The sequence below is a fragment of the Sphaeroforma arctica genome (assembly GCF_001186125.1).
Source record: "Sphaeroforma arctica JP610 unplaced genomic scaffold supercont1.218, whole genome shotgun sequence".
NCBI classification, from domain to species: domain Eukaryota; class Ichthyosporea; order Ichthyophonida; genus Sphaeroforma; species Sphaeroforma arctica.
Window position 1 is genome coordinate 32,420 of NW_014040340.1, and position 15,965 is coordinate 48,384.

The window sequence follows — 15,965 nt, forward strand, 5'->3', positions numbered from 1 at the left end:
GCTAATAGCTTAAGATCCACTGTGAATTTTCCAAACCGTCGTTCAGCTTCTTGGTAGAATCCGGGGTGTAGCATCCGGTCTATGGCTGATATGGTTAATATATTTATGATTAGAATATTTAATTGATTTGCAGTTTCAAATATCTACAATTGCGTTTCAACGTATACCAGGTTTTATAATAGTATTGCGTTTAAACATTCATACGTTTATAATATACGTTTAACATGTGCTTCTACTATATGAACCCGCTGATTCTACAACAGTGAGCCGCTGCCCGATAAGATGGTCATGAAAGTGAATCAGAGCATAGGTATCAAAGTGCTAATTGTTAGCGTGCGGTGTGGGGGACTAATAGTAAAGTGCTAGTGTATCTAACGTATGATGCATTCGAATGAATTTATTTATGATCTCACCCTCAGCTATATACTGATGGTGTTTGAACTAGTGTTCAACCACTTGGGTTGGCCAGGGTAAAAACTCATATAATCAGTATGAGAAACCAACACTTTAGCACTCGGATTTATTTTCTAGAAATAAATACATCATATTCTCTGTTACTACACTCAGTCTTGGACCTCGGCTCTCGGCTAGCCGGTGGCCCGTATTCTATAAATAGAATAATCTGAGAAGAAGTCTCAAATTACTCTTACGTTCTCTCGGGCTGACCCACCAATACTTATATGAATTTGAGAACAAGTTCCAAATTACTCTCGGGCTGACGACGTAAAACGGTATTAACGTATATAGAAATACGTCTATTACTGTAGTCTCTCACTAATAGCTTTTTCATCGGGGTTGCATATGTCTGTTGTGCCTTGGTGACAGTCTTTGAGAAGAACATCAGGTAATGCTTGCGTCCGTCAATTAGTTGAAATAGTGCTGTGGACAAAGTACCCGAGGCGGATTTTAAGACCGGACCCGAGGACCGGATCTGAGAGATGAATTTAGGACCGGACCAGCGGACCGGACCTAGGGGAATAATTGAGGACCGGGCCAGAGGACCGGACCGATTAGTGGAATAGAGAATTTAATGAGATAAAGGTGATGACTCATCCTAAACCATAGAGACGGGTATTTTCACATAACCCGATGGTAGAGAAAGTCTCGTTCCACATAGAATCGTGATTAATAAATATAGCAGTTGCGCCATTCCCAATGGCACTTCTGACTGAGTTCACTTATTTCAGACTTAGCACTCTTTACTAAGCGTAACTCGGGTTTAACCACAATGCTCCACCAATACCATAATCTCTTGCATCTGTTTCCAATTCAAGTAAAACACCATCAACCGAAAAGTTCAACCGTACTGCCGACAGGATAGCTTCCTTCATCTGAATCCACGCCAATTGATGTTCTGGCTCTTAACGATTCCCAATGGGCTCCTTTGGCTTAAGCTTAGAAAACGTTCGTAGTGGAGCCACTTTATGTGCAAAGTTAGGTAAATGCTTATGTAAGAAGTTCGTATGCCAATCCTAAAGCAGTACCAGAGGACCGGACCGATTAGTGGAATAGAGAATTTAATGAGAGAAAAGTGATGACTCATCCGAAACCATAGAGACTGTTAGACAATAGTAACGTGTATTAAGTAACTTCATTTACACCTCTTCTGAGGGCCTATATATGTCACTATTAATCCGCCTATATATATAATGGCGGAATTTGAATGTTGACACTGACAGCCCGGTGTACCGAACTGTTGTTGTATTCTTGATATCCGCATATGATGATTTGTTTTGCCTAACACTCCCCTGAAATCGTCAAGAGTGTGAAGAGAGAGAATACAATCACTGCATCTCATTCTTCCCTGGATTGGTTCTCGACAATATCATCATGCTTTAGTGTGGCGCGAGTGTGTAGGGCGAGGGGTGTTTTTGGTAAGCATATCGGCTGGGTTGTCGGTGGTGCTGACGTAGTCTGCTGTGATGACACTTTCTTGTTCGAGTTCCTTAATGTGATGGACTCGTATATCGATATGTCCTAGATGTTTGGTCGGTCCCGTATATGCGATAGTATGAAAAGCTGATTTGTTATCACACTAAAGCGGCGTGGGCTCGGTTTGGAGAAAACTTAACTCAGAGAGTATTTTTCGTAACCTTTGTATACTCTTGGCAGCTTCTGATGCAGCAAAGTATTCGGCTTTGGCAGTACTTGTGGACATTGTCTTCTGTCGCTGTGATTTTCAGGTGACTGGGACTTTGTTGATACGCAGATTATAGCCGGCAGTAGAACGTCGTGTGTCAGGACATGCAGCGGTCAGCGTCGCAGACAGCATCGGCAACTAGTGGTCCCTCGTGGAATGAGTAAGTGCGACCTAATTGTGATGTATCCTTGAGGTATCGTAGGATACGTTGAGCTGCCATCCAGTGTTGGGCAGATGGGTTGTTCATGTACCGAGCTAGTGTGTTTAGGGCGTAGGTGATGTCGATGCGAATTAATACCGACAGATATTGTAATGTGCCTATCAATTCACGATATTCACATATGTGTGGGGGACGCGTGTTTATGCTAACGATATCCTGAGTTGCAGGTGTCGGCGCTGATGGGCTGTCGGCGAGATCAAAGTTCTCTAAGGCCTCGCGGATGTAGCTATATTGAACTAAGCTCAGGGAGTCGTTTGACGATAGAACGCGTCTCCTATGAGCCATTGTGGTTTACCCATTTCTTTGCAGTTATAGTCTGACTAGATCAGTTCTTTGAAACGTGTGACGTCGGCGGCAGAGTTACCACAAAATATAAGGTCATCGACATATATAATAACAGCGCAGAAAAAACTATCAGAGTCAATGATGAAGAGGCAGGGATTTGAGGCTGCTTGGTGGAAGCCCATGTTGAGGAGTTTGGACTTTAGGAGAGCATGCCAAAGGAGACCTGATTGTTTAAGTCCGTATAGACTCTTATTGAGTTTCAAGATGTGATCAGGTGGTAGGCCGACGGCGGCAGACCTGTTGGAAAACCCTATATGTATGCTGAGTCCACGTCCATCTGTTCAACGTGCCACCTGTTAGAGGCGGCGACGGCAAGAAGTGTGCGGAGGGTATCGTGACTGCATGTGGACGCGTAAGTCTCATTGTAGTTCATGCCTTTGGTCTGTGTAAATCCTCGAGCGCAAAGTCCAGTCTTATACCTATCTACCATACCATCCATCATCTTGATTTTAAAAACCCATTTGCTAGGGACGGTAAAGGCGTCGTCTGGTACTTCGTCCAGACATAGGAGATCGTACGCACCAGCCTTCTTTAAGACTGTCTAGCTTGCGTTGTATGGACGTGCACCAAAGGTCAGCTATTCGCCTTTGAGCACTTGGCGAATGGTAGCAAAACACAGGGGTGAGTGGGTGTGATTGAATCTTGTTGCATACTGTGTAGAGTTTATGTACTGTATCATTGTACATAGCCTGTTGTCGTGTGCTTTCATGTAGGTCAGTGGAATCGTCGGGTAGAATAGTGTTGATTTTGATAGGTATGTCATCTTGGTCGTCGTCAGCGGTTCCGGCTAGTCGTGGAGGTGTATGAGATATAGCCTGAAGTGTTTTACTAGTGCTGGAACGAGCCAGTTGGAGTGCTGCCCGGCGAAACTGGCGGTGAGCTTTGTTAGTTTCGGATGTGTGTGTCAGATATGCGAGTGTGCGTCTCAATTTGTCTTTGGGATTAATCTCTTGTTTAGGGAGAGATGTGATCGTATTTGAAAAAGATACCAGTGTTTTCGATATCTGGGCTCCAATGAACGTGTCTAGATGGAGGTAACGTATGACGTGGAGATGTTGTGCTGGTTGCTGTGACGTTAATATATTCGGCACCATGTTGATTAGTAGCGTTATGATGTGTCATTTGTCTAGCATGCTGACGAGTCATACGCACCTGATTGGGTAAAGCGGGTTCATTGAGACTTCTGCTATTGTTTCGACCCGGTAGTAAGAGACCTTTTGACGCACGCGAAGTGGGATGTTTTGCAATGTGACTTTGTAGTTCTCTGTTAACCATGTCCTCGACAGTTGCGGTCGGCCGTTCGAAAAGTGCGGGTGGGCGTGGGGGTGTTGAAGTACCATGTTGATCGGTGCTGTTTGGTGTGGGAAGAAGTGGTTGGAGGCGAATCTATGTATTGATGTATGTATAGTATCTGTGGTGGTGTCGTTACTGGGTTGTTGGGTGATGAGTGGCGGATACTCCCCTGGAATAGGTAGAGTGTGGTTAGCAGGTGGTAAGGTAGTCTGAAGCTCCCCTGCAAGGTATGTGGGGTGATCTGTGGATGTGATGGTAGTTAGTTGCTCCCCTGGAATGATGAAGGTAAGCGAATCGATGACATGGGTAAAGCTGGATGTGGTGGTAGTCAGTGGCTTTCCTGGAATGATGAGGGTGGGTGAGTCAGGTACATTGGTGGAGTTGGTGTTGGCGAGTGTGATCTTTCTGATAGTGGGTACATTGTCTGGTGTGGTATCTGGGAAACTTGCGATTGGCGTAGTGCCGACCATTGTCCACGTTGGGAATACTTTATGATTAAACTGGACGTCACGGGAGTGACATATTTTTCCCAGTTTTCACGCTGAAGATACGGCATTCATCGAAGTATTTAGTGTTGTGACCGAAATAAACACCTAGAGTTGCACGGTCATCTAATTTGTCTTGTTGGTCTTGATTAATGATAGCTACTTGACATCCGTAGACATGCAAGTGTTTGATGCGCTGTGTAGGTTTAGAACCCCAGAAGGCTTCCAGGGATGATTGCTGATTAGCGTTGTGTTTGTTATGTTGGACGAACTTGATAAGTGTAGCGTGGCGTAGTGATTCTGCCCATATAACGTCAGGTTGCCGCGAGTGTTTGAGGAGTTCAAGTGTGATATTTTTGATGAAATCATTAGTACGTTCTACGAGACCGTGTAATGCTGGAGAGTTTGAAGGTATGTAAGTGACCTTGACGTGTTGAACAGTGTTGATTCTGTTGAACTTACGAACTCACCTCCTCTATCACATTTAAGTTCTCGTAGATTGGCTAGATGGTCCTTTCCAATATCTGTGTAGAAGCGGTCAAGTGTGGTGGATGCCTTGTCGTTTGTCTTATGGGGATACACAAAGGGTGCACCAGAGTTGGCGTCGACAAATTTTATGATCGAGGTATATCCACCTGGAATGGTTGAGCATCCTGTTTCCAAATCGACGTGTGGAGATAGAGGACGGCGTCGCATCTTACCGCGTGCGCATGGAGGACAGAATTTGAGTGGGTGAGGATGTCAGCTGTTGGAGGCACTGCATGTTGTTCATTGCCTAACCTAGGTATACAGATGTACCACCGGGGAGGGGGGTCAACACTTTCGTTGCCGTTGCGTAGTAAGGTGTTCTCGTCAGTTTTCATAACCTCGACGTGTGAATGAATTTGTAGTTTAGTTTGATTGTAATTTTTGGTGTGTGATTAGGAGAATGACCACCGTGACTAGACTATTTTCGTTGTTTAGTTTACGAAGTGTCTTGCGCCAATCGTTCTTGGTGAATAGGATGCTGCCGTATAGGTGCTTATGAGGCTGGTTCCAAGACTGTATGTATGCTTCGTATAAGGATGCATCGGGTTCTAAGCTACAATAGACGGGTACTTGAGCATTCTGTTTGCTAGCGAAGAGGTCGATATCGACGCTTCCGAAGGTAGTTTCGACTCGATCCTTGTATATTAGAGGGTTTAGCATCCAATCACCGATGTTTGGCTTGAGTGGTTGTTTGATAACAATGTTGTTATCGTGAAGCATTGATCGGGTTTTATAAGGAGGTGTGTGACCAAGGATGTCATGCCATTCAGTAGCAGTGTGAGTGGTGAAAGTGTTGAGTTTGTACTGGCTGTCGATGAGCGAGATGCGTTGGACGATGTGGTTATTTTACATAATGTGACATTCTGGTGTGGGAGTGTCAAGCAGAGGCAGGAGGGAAATAGACCCCGAGTCCATGTTGTTGCATAAGGTGAACTGAGAGGACATTATGAGTGGCCTGGGACATAATCAATACTGGACCAAGACCGGGAATATTGCCACGTTCATGTACGGTTATTTGTGACTTATCTGGAAACTCTATACCAAACTGCCCATATGCTATATTCTTGAGACCATCGCTGGTGGTATGAATGTGTCATTGCTCCGGAATCAATAAGAGATGCCTATATTGAGGCTCGTTATTGGGTCTGGATGTCTGATATTGTATATTATTAAAATTATAGATATATACGATAGCTGATTTTTTTTATTGTGGGCTGGTGATGTGTATTATCGTGTAGGATACCGAATATATGATAACGCATGTGATCAGACTGGGCCCCCTGACTTCATTTTTGTAGAAATGCAGCATCGGTTTGACCTGCTTTGTTACATTTAGAGCAGTGGAGTGTAGAGCGGTCGACAGGGCATTTGTTTCCCTTGTGGTTGTTTGAACCACATTTGCGGCAGATGGAGGATGGGCAGCCGTGGATGCCACGGCCCTTCTCGTTGCACAACGGGCAGATAATGTTGCGACGCTCACGTTGACCAGCAGTGTTGTCTTTACCAGGATCGCCATTGTTGGTGTATAGTTTAGAGGGTTGATCGGATTTGGTGTTGGCGTTAGTATTGATAGCAATGATGCCAGAAGCAGCGTTGTCGCTTCTATGAAGTTGATGGTCACCTTCAAATTCCATGGTCATCTGGTACACGTCATCGATCGGGTGTTTTTCTTCATCCATGTCGAAGATAGTGGAGGGTAGGAGCGTGGTATAGTAGTGCACAAATAAGATACTTGTCGGAATAGGTTTTGGCGGAGTGCTTCGAGTGCTTGCATTGTGGGTTCTGTGCTACCAGTCGATTTGAAATATGTAAGGCGTTGCATAGAGTCCCCGAATCTGCCAAAACTGCCTGTGTTGTGTACTGTGCAGATGTGTTTGAAGAACTCGGCTGGGGTTTTATCTACGTATTGTGTGTAGACTGTAGTTATTAGTCCTTCACCAATGGAGCCTATCAATATGAGATTGTACTTAGCGTCAGCATGCACGTTTAATGTGAGCTTTGTTGCAATGGGGGTGCAATCAGTGAATAGTGCCAAAGTAGGACATCTTCTATTTTGATGCCAATTAGCCAAGCACCAAGTTGTTGGGAGCCTGTCAGTTGAGTACGTTTGTATATGTCTCTGTTGCTAGAGTACAATGTAGTAGACTTTAAATAAAGTGCAAATGTATGTATTTATTTCTGACCTCACCTTTGGTTTTGTACCTAAGGTGTTTGTGCTAGTGTTCAGCCGCTTGGGCTGGCCAGGGTAAAAACTCATATGGTCAGTATGAGAAACCTTATGCGGAACACTTTAACACTTCGATGCTTTTCTATTTCAACTTCTCTGCAACTAAATCTCACGCTGATCACATGATGCCTTTCCGCGTAGGTTGTGACTCACATAGAACCGCAGCTATTATTAGTATGTTGTGGTTGACAGGCTTAATCCACTCTCGGGAATCGGTTGAGAAACTAAATATGTTCTCGGAAGTCGGTTAAGTAATAACTCAACTCTTGAGAGTAATTTGAGCAACTTAATTAGCTCTCGGGAGTGAGCTAATTCTGATGACTTCTATAAATCAAAGATGGTTTCTTGCTGTAAAATCTGGCCTGAGACCTGTAGTCTCTCACTCCCCCTCAATTTTACAATCAACAAGGGCTGAAGTCTGAAGGCTGAAAATTGGAAACTAAAGACTAATGAAGGCTGAAGACTTAAGACCTGGATTGTGAAATTGTTGACTCTGTATGTGGATTGGGCGATAAGCGTTGAACCAATGTATATTTGTCGAAGACATTTACGAATTGGTGCTGTTGAGTATTGTTATGAAAATTGTTGAAAACGTTGATTTTTCTGAAGAGTAGACTATCTCCTGTACAGTGACAGGCTTCACGACTGGCGTGGATAATCTTCTGTACGGGGACAGGCATCACACTTTCGCAGGTAAAAATACTCGAGATTTTCTTGAAAAATGCATCTTACTTACTGAATCGGTGTGTACTGTGGCGTGGATGCTGGGGGACAGCTCCCTTCTGCGTTGTGGCATATTGGTTTGACTATGGGATGTGGCCTGCGAGGCTGAGACTCGGGAGACTGTGAGGCTAAGATTTTCTCTTGGGTCTTGGAATGTGCGGCTCTTATGCTGCGGTATGGCTGCTATCCTTAATATGGTTGCTTTTAAAAAAGTCCCTGTAGGGCCTGTGGACTGTGAAATTCACAATTTTGTTTGTATCCTGCGAGTGAATTTCTGTACAAATTGTCACATGTATGCAACTTTTACGATATCACGCACAAAAATTAAAAGAACCAGTAAGTTACTAATATTATGTGTATCGATGAATACAAATTGTCTGCGGTATTCAACTTTAACTTCAGAGTATTTTATGTCAAAACACAGTCGCACAAGTAAATACTTGGGTGTTTATCGATAGGAACAATTATATGAACAAAGATATAGTTATATATTGCGTGTACATTATTTATAATTTTATTTTTACATATAATATAAACAGTTTGTACACACTCTTTTTACAAGGTACGATATATATGTATATTTTGCAGTCAGAGATAAAGGCACAAAGCATTTGACACCTGCTTACCTTAAAATGCTTACCTTTATTATAAATTGGACTATGTTGATACTGGCATCCGAGTCATTAGTCTGTCGTGTATGTCGGTAAACTTCACTCGGCTGAGTGGCTTCGTGAAGAAATCACTGAGTAGCTGTTCTGATGGTATGTATTTTAACTTGATGGGGTTGTTCGATGTGAGTTCCCCGATGTGATGATATCGTAGATCGACATGTTTTATACGGCGGGATTTCGTGATACCATTTCCCATCAGTATTGCTGACTTGTTGTCCTGTTCTATGGTGGTGGGTTCTACGAGCAGAATGCCGAATTCTGTGAAGATATTCCTAGCCCATACTGCGTTTTTGGTTGTATCAGATTGTGCTACGTATTCTGCCTCTGATGTAGACGTTGTTACTAGTCGTTGCAAGTTTGTTCCCCACATGAATGGTGCACCTGCTATAATGCCCACTCGCCCGGTGGTGGATCGTCTTGTTATGTCATCACTAGCAAAGCTACTGTCTGCACTCAGATAGGGAATACATGGTTCTTTGTTCGTGTATTCAAGTCCGAAGTCCTGAGTGCCAGCGAGATACTTCAAACAGCACTTGGCACCTCTGAAGTGGTGTTACTGAGGTGCTTTCAGATAGCGACTTAGGATCGAAACTGCAAAGCACATATACACTCGTGTTTGATCTACAAGGTATCGTAGCTGACCCACTAGCTTGTTGTATTGTGTGATTGGTGGGACGTCTGAGCTGGCCGCCTTTTCCGGGAGATATGCATGTTTTATCTGTTACTTCATAGTCCGATTCTAGAATTGGCACCCATGCTGGTTTACAATCTATCAACCCCCATTCCTGCAATATTTCTCTTAGGTATTGTCGTTGATGGAGACGTACTCTTCCAGGGTGTATTTCCACCTGGCACTTGAGAAACAATAACGGTAGGCCCATTTCAACAGTGTTCCATTCGCCTTTCATTGCGTCAGCTAGTTTCTGTCCGTCGGTCTTACTCTGGCATGCTGCAATTTCGTCATCTACGTGTACAATAATGAAACAAGGTCCACTGTGTGTTTGTTTGATGAACAGTGCTCCATCCGATTGTGCTTGTTTATAACTGTGTTGTATAACAAACCGATGGATAGCTTTAAACCAATAGTGTCCGCTAGGTGGTAGACCGTATACGCAACGATCAATTCGACATATAACCTTTGTGTCTCCTTGCTTGTGCCTTTCGTATAGTTTTCTCTGAGACGGGTCCAATAGATGTTCGATGAGATCGTATCCTTGCGGCACTCGCATGTAATTAGGGGTATCCAGTTCTTGAGTGTGGTAGGCCGAGGGTGTATCGTATTGTCGAATGTCCATGTCATAGTGTGCCATTAGAGCTAGACAGATCCTGAGTGTTTCCTTGGCTACTACTGGGGCATAGCTTTCATCGTAATCGACTCCCTGTTTTGCATTGAATGCTGCTAGTTCAGACGTGATTTGAGTCGTGTGACTTGTCCTGGTTCATCCATTTTTGCCTTGAAGACCCATCGAGGGGGGGATAATGATTTCTCTCGCGGTTGGTTGTCAGCCATAGTGAATGCCTTGCGCTGCATCATTAAGCTCTACATCTCCAAACGTGCTGATTCCTCCCAATCGGCTGCGTTTGGCATCTCATATATACCTTTGTATGTTTTTGGTTCCATTGCTGCAGTTGCTGAATTGACAGTGTGCGTAGTGCTAGGAGTTTGTCTCTTACGGCGGCTATCGTGATACCAGTCGACATTATTATCATATATCGCAAGGTCCCGCAGTTCTCGAGAGACTTGGCGACCTTCTGTCGTTCTTCTAGCGATGGTTGCTTCGAGATCATGTTGTGTTTTGGTAGTCACTGCAGAAGCCTCCGACTCGACGGTATGTACTTCATTCTCAGCAGGTTGTTGTGTTGACGATGAAGTTATTTGTAGTTGTTCTGAGTTGCTCGACTTGTGCGTCACAGTGAACTGGGCTTGTTGGCTAAGCATATCTTCCGTTGTCGATGTTGTCCTTGCGTCTGTTTGGAAATCGACATTCTCGATTTGGAGGAATGTACTACTGTTCGTAGTGTCAGGTGGTGCGATAGCGGTTGTACATTTGTTGTCTTCCCAGACAAAGAATTCATCTTCGAATATATAGACGTCTCGGCTTTGTATTATACGCTTGGTCAGAGGTGAGTATATACGATACGAGTCCGGTGTTGTATCCAAGGGTTGCGCAAGAAGAATGCCATCCAATGCTTTGTCGTCGAGTTTGCCGTCTGGATCACGGTTCTTGTATGCGATATGACACCCGAATGTTCTGAACATATCTATCGGAAATGCATATCCTATAAACTTCTCGTATGGGGATGAGCTCTTCTCGTTGGTGGGTATAGCATTGTATATGTTGGTAGTTTGAATCAGTGATTCAGCCCACATGGTAGTCGGTAGACGTGCATACTTCAGTTGTGCAAGCATTCTAGGGACCAATGTACCATGGAGTCTTTCTACCTTGCCATGATATTGTGGCGTGGCCGTAGGTGCGTACCTCGAGCAGTATCCCAAACACGCAAGTCCAACACCCACTCTGTATCAATCATAGACGATTTTTCTAGCATGGCCAAAGAGTATCCGATCCGCGATCTGAAAGCGACAACAATTTTGGATGCTATGTTACACACCTTCGATGAATGGTACATCTTAAGTCATCGCCGAGTTCAGTGCATACAAATGGTTCGATGCTCACAGCTTACAGCAAACGTAACGAGGCGCATGCTTGCGTGTTTGGGATACTGCTCGAGGTACGCACCTACGGCCACGCCACAATATCATGGCAAGGTAGAGAGACTCCATGGTACATTGGTCCCTAGAATGCTTGCACAACTGAAGTATGCACGTCTACCGACTACCATGTGGGCTGAATCACTGATTCAAATAGAAAAATCGTCTATGATTGATACAGAGTGGGTGTTGGATCCTATTGACGTTACGAACGGTCCTATTATGTCCACGAAGACTAACTTGAGAGGCTCTGTAGCAGGTTCGTGCTGTCGTTCCTTGGTTGTATTCGTGTTCTTCTATTTAGCAGTAGTGTATGCTTTGCATCGTTCCTCTGGTTGCCTTATGTAGGGTAAATATTTTGGGACGTAGCTGGGGTGCGCGAGCCTGTTGTGCCATGAAATCTGATTGGCTTTCACCAGCGATGGTTCCACTGTAGTCATAGCTATGTCGTCGATGTGCACATAGTATATTCTGTGTTTTTTTATATGTATTGTTATGGTTCTGAAGCTTGGTAGTAATATGTACATCATGCTGTTGGTGAATTCAAATGAGTAGTGTCGCGCTGAGAGTAGGCTGATACTTAGTAGTGCAGTTTTAAATGTTGTATCAATGAGTGCGTCCCCCAAGTTTCATAGCTGAGCCACATACTTCGGATAAATGATTGTACCATCAGCTACTTCGAGCGCATACCGGTCATTAATGCGCATGTTGCTGACGAGATGATGTTTGTGGTACTTATAGGGAAGTACGTGTATGGTGGCGCAGCTATCGCAAGCTAGTCAGTATCCACCTCTGGAATCTATATCTGACTGATCTTTCACCTCCTTATTGTCGATTGTAGGGTCAATTGTGGAGAATGCAATCTGTCTGTTTGCAGGTAACTGGTCATCAGATACTTGTGCTGACCTAGCTTTGTCCTGTTTGCCTTCATGAGCTTGGCGTCGATTGCTCTGGGATCTATATGTTCTGTCAATGTCTTGTGAATGTTGGATATCTCGTGAATATCTACCATCGTCGTATGCGTTTGTAAACATCCTTGTATCTAGGACATCCTGTTGATACTAAGCCTGATTGACCGGGTATTATGCCGAAACAATCAATGAGACTCGTTGAGTCGCTGTGACCTCCTTGAGATGACGATGGACATCCACTTGCCCTGAACTTTTCGACCTCATAGTTGAATAAGTTCATATCAAGGTCGACGGTTCGTTGCATATAGCGTATGGCTTCAGCGTGGGATTCGTCAGCTATTGTAATCCATATGTCCTAGACGAGGTGTGCTAACACTTGTACAGTTTGACAGGGAAGTTTACAATTGTTAATTCTGAACTCCCGGGTAAGAAAGCGAATCTCATGCAGAAGAATTTTACCTTCTGAAAGTGTGTTGTATCGAGTAGACCCTAGCCAATGCGTTTCGCCAAAGTGAATAGATTAGTCGTTGGAGTTGTTGTAGAGAGATCGATAGATTCAATCGCGGTCATTATTACATGAACCCTTTTAAGTGTAATACCGTCGTGTGTCGAGCTTGGAGTAGTTGAATGCGAAGGTTGTGTGAGATAGACGCGAATGTTATATGGTAGGCTAGGTAGACCGGTAAACTGTCACCACGTACAAAGTGACTTTATTCATCCCACTTCAGAGGGTATTAGATGTATTGCCGGCCATATGCTTCTACATGTAAGTATACGATATAGCCTTTATGAGGCGTCATGTGTCAATTACCTACGTGACACTTTGGCACCTGTCAGTCTTGTCCATGTACCATCATTGGCACCGAACTGTAGTTATATCCGAAATAGTGATGATACATGACATATTGTTGATTTTGGCATACACAGAGAACGTCAGCAAACCAGCACTGGGACAAACGACACGACTATAATCAGATACAATGAATGACAAGACTGCATGCATTTGATCGAGTACAAGCAGTGGACACGATACGGCCAGCTTGTGACAAACTTGATGAACATAATTATAACAATATAGGTTACAAATATCTTTATACAACGTGGACGTGAAAATCACGATATTGTAAGTCGGGCAGCAACTTTAAGTAGTCGTAGTAGGGAGTTCAATGCAATCTGGATTGCTAGCTATGTATATTTCGAGATGTGGAGCATATAATTGTTCTTGATAATGGAAAAGAATACGTATCTCGGAAGGCATGCATGCATAAAACAAAAATAGAGCTGTCAAAAGACCAAAAAGAAAAAGAAAAATGACGCTTATACAGCCAACAATTGACTAACTGTCAACGCGAATGGAATACACATATTATTATTTATTACGTGAATCGAGAAATATTACAAATCGTGGATAGTATAGTGGCTAGTATCTCCGCCTGTCAAATATAACAGACCGCGGAAGACCCGGGTTCAATTCCCGGTTCGCGAATTTTTTTTTGATACAAAGGGTAACACTTTGAATCGAGAACAAGGGTATCGTGCAGTTCAAATTATACATTGTGTTTTTCACAACCTTGGATGTCTGTATTATTAGTGATATTTTGGGATCACCTAGACGATAATATCTAGTGGTTTAGTGGTATAATTGCCCCCTGCCACGGGGTAAACCCGGATTCGATTTCCGGCTAGCACCGATGACAACACTGTGTTTGCAGTTGTAAGGTCGCATGTAGATGAATAATCATTGATCCACGATTTTACAGAGGGAACAGTTTAGCGATGACTGTGTATAAAATATTTTAAAGTCGGATTATCCAGGCCTTATTAGTGACTTAAGATGTACCATTCATCGAAGGTGTGTAACATAGCATCCAAAATTGTTGTCGCTTTCAGATCGCGGATCAGATACTCTTTGGCCATGCTAGAAAAATCGTCTATGATTGATATAGAGTGGGTGTTGGATCCTATTGACGTTACGAACGGTCCTATTATGTCCACGAAGACTAACTTGAGAGGCTCTGTAGCAGGTTCGTGCTGTCGTTCCTTGGTTGTATTCTTGTTCTTCTATTTAGCAGTAGTGTATGCTTTGCATCGTTCCTCTGGTTGCCTTATGTAGGGTAAATATTTTGGGACGTAGCTGGGGTGCGCGAGCCTGTTGTGCCATGAAATCTGATTGGCTTTCACCAGCGATGGTTCCACTGTAGTCATAGCTATGTCGTCGATGTGCACACAGTATATTCTGTGTTTTTTTTATGTACTGTTATGGTTCTGAAGTTTGGTAGTAATATGTACATCATGTTGTTGGTGAATTCAAATGAGTAGTGTCACGCTGAGAGTAGGTTGATATTTAATAGTGCAGTTTTAAATGTTGTGTCAATGAGTGCGTCCCCCAAGTTTCATAGCTGAGCCACATACTTCGGATAAATGATTGTACCATCAGCTACTTCGAGCGCATACCGGTCATTAATGCGCGTGTTGCTGACGAGATGATGTTTGTGGTACTTATAGGGAAGTACGTGTATGGTGGCGCAGCTATCGCAAGCTATTCAGTATCCACCTCTGGAATCTATATCTGACTGATCTTTCACCTCCTTATTGTCGATTGTAGGGTCAATTGTGGAGAATGCAATCTGTCTGTTTGCAGGTAACTGGCCATCAGATACTTGTGCTGACCTAGCTTTGTCCTGTTTGCCTTCATGAGCTTGGCGTCGATTGCTCTGGGATCTATATGTTCTGTCAATGTCTTGTGAATGTTGGATATCTCGTGAATATCTACCATCGTCGTATGCGTTTGTAAACATACTTGTATCTAGGACATCCTGTTGATACTAAGCCTGATTGACCGGGTATTATGCCGAAACAATCAATGAGACTCGTTGAGTCGCTGTGACCTCCTTGAGATGACGATGGACATCCACTTGCCCTGAACTTTTCGACCTCATAGTTGAATAAGTTCATATCAAGGTCGACGGTTCGTTACATATAGCGTTTGGCTTCAGCGTGGGATTCGTCAGCTATTGTAATCCATATGTCCTAGGCTTGTAGCTTACGGCATTGCCCGATGGAATGCCCACGATTATTGCAGAATGCACAATTTCCTGTCGATATAGCTGCATGCACAACGTGCACAATGGTTGATGGGTCACTTTCATCTGGATCCAATGGGATGAGGTACGTGGTGAGCTCATCATACGACATGGCCATCATAGCGGGTGTCTTCAACGTAATCGTAACAGTCTGATTATCGTCGTTTACAGCCTGCCGTAGAATAGCGCATAGGCTGTTGTTAGACTTCGTACCTCCGACGTTTTTGAATTTCACAAATGCCGTGTTGAGACGACTGATAAGGCTGGCGTAAGATTCGTTCCGTTCTTGCGTGATGCGGTTCAGTTTTCCTTCTAATGTCTGGATATCATCTTCGGTCAGGGCTTCAAACTTGTGTTTCAGTGCGGCAATAGCTTCCCAGGGCTTATCAATGAATTGGCTGATCTCCGTTTGCAGCAGTGGAGATAAGGTGCGGTTGATAATCCGATATGCCCAGCGATTTCATTGGGTGTCCATCGGTTGCCTCTAGATGGGGTTGGATAGGTCAATATTGTTGGGATTACTTCACAATTCACGTATAGAATTGTCTGGGGTTTCCAAGGGAGCCAGTCGACCTTCGATTCGAGAATAGTGGTGGTCTTAATATCCTTAGAGTTCACAGTAGGCA

At 43.7% G+C, this 15,965-nt stretch overlaps 2 protein-coding genes and 2 non-coding genes across 4 annotated transcripts; 2 read left to right on the plus strand and 2 right to left on the minus strand.

Moving 5' to 3' along the window:
* Positions 1 to 3,847: 3,847 nt before the first annotated feature.
* On the minus strand, positions 3,848 to 4,468 carry SARC_04043 (hypothetical protein; the record flags this gene model as incomplete). Its single annotated transcript, XM_014302140.1, has 1 exon — positions 3,848 to 4,468. The coding sequence occupies one exon, from the start codon at positions 4,466 to 4,468 to the stop codon at positions 3,848 to 3,850; it is 621 nt and encodes a 206-aa protein (XP_014157615.1).
* Positions 4,469 to 6,297: 1,829 nt separating this feature from the next.
* On the minus strand, positions 6,298 to 6,690 carry SARC_04044 (hypothetical protein; the record flags this gene model as incomplete). Its single annotated transcript, XM_014302141.1, has 1 exon — positions 6,298 to 6,690. One exon carries the CDS (start codon positions 6,688 to 6,690, stop codon positions 6,298 to 6,300), a length of 393 nt encoding a protein of 130 aa, XP_014157616.1.
* Positions 6,691 to 13,658: 6,968 nt separating this feature from the next.
* On the plus strand, positions 13,659 to 13,742 carry SARC_30079. The gene has a single exon. It is a non-coding gene; the product is annotated as a tRNA-Asp (tRNA).
* Positions 13,743 to 13,877: 135 nt separating this feature from the next.
* On the plus strand, positions 13,878 to 13,945 carry SARC_30080. Its single transcript has one exon. It is a non-coding gene; the product is annotated as a tRNA-Gly (tRNA).
* The last annotated feature ends 2,020 nt before the right edge of the window (positions 13,946 to 15,965 follow it).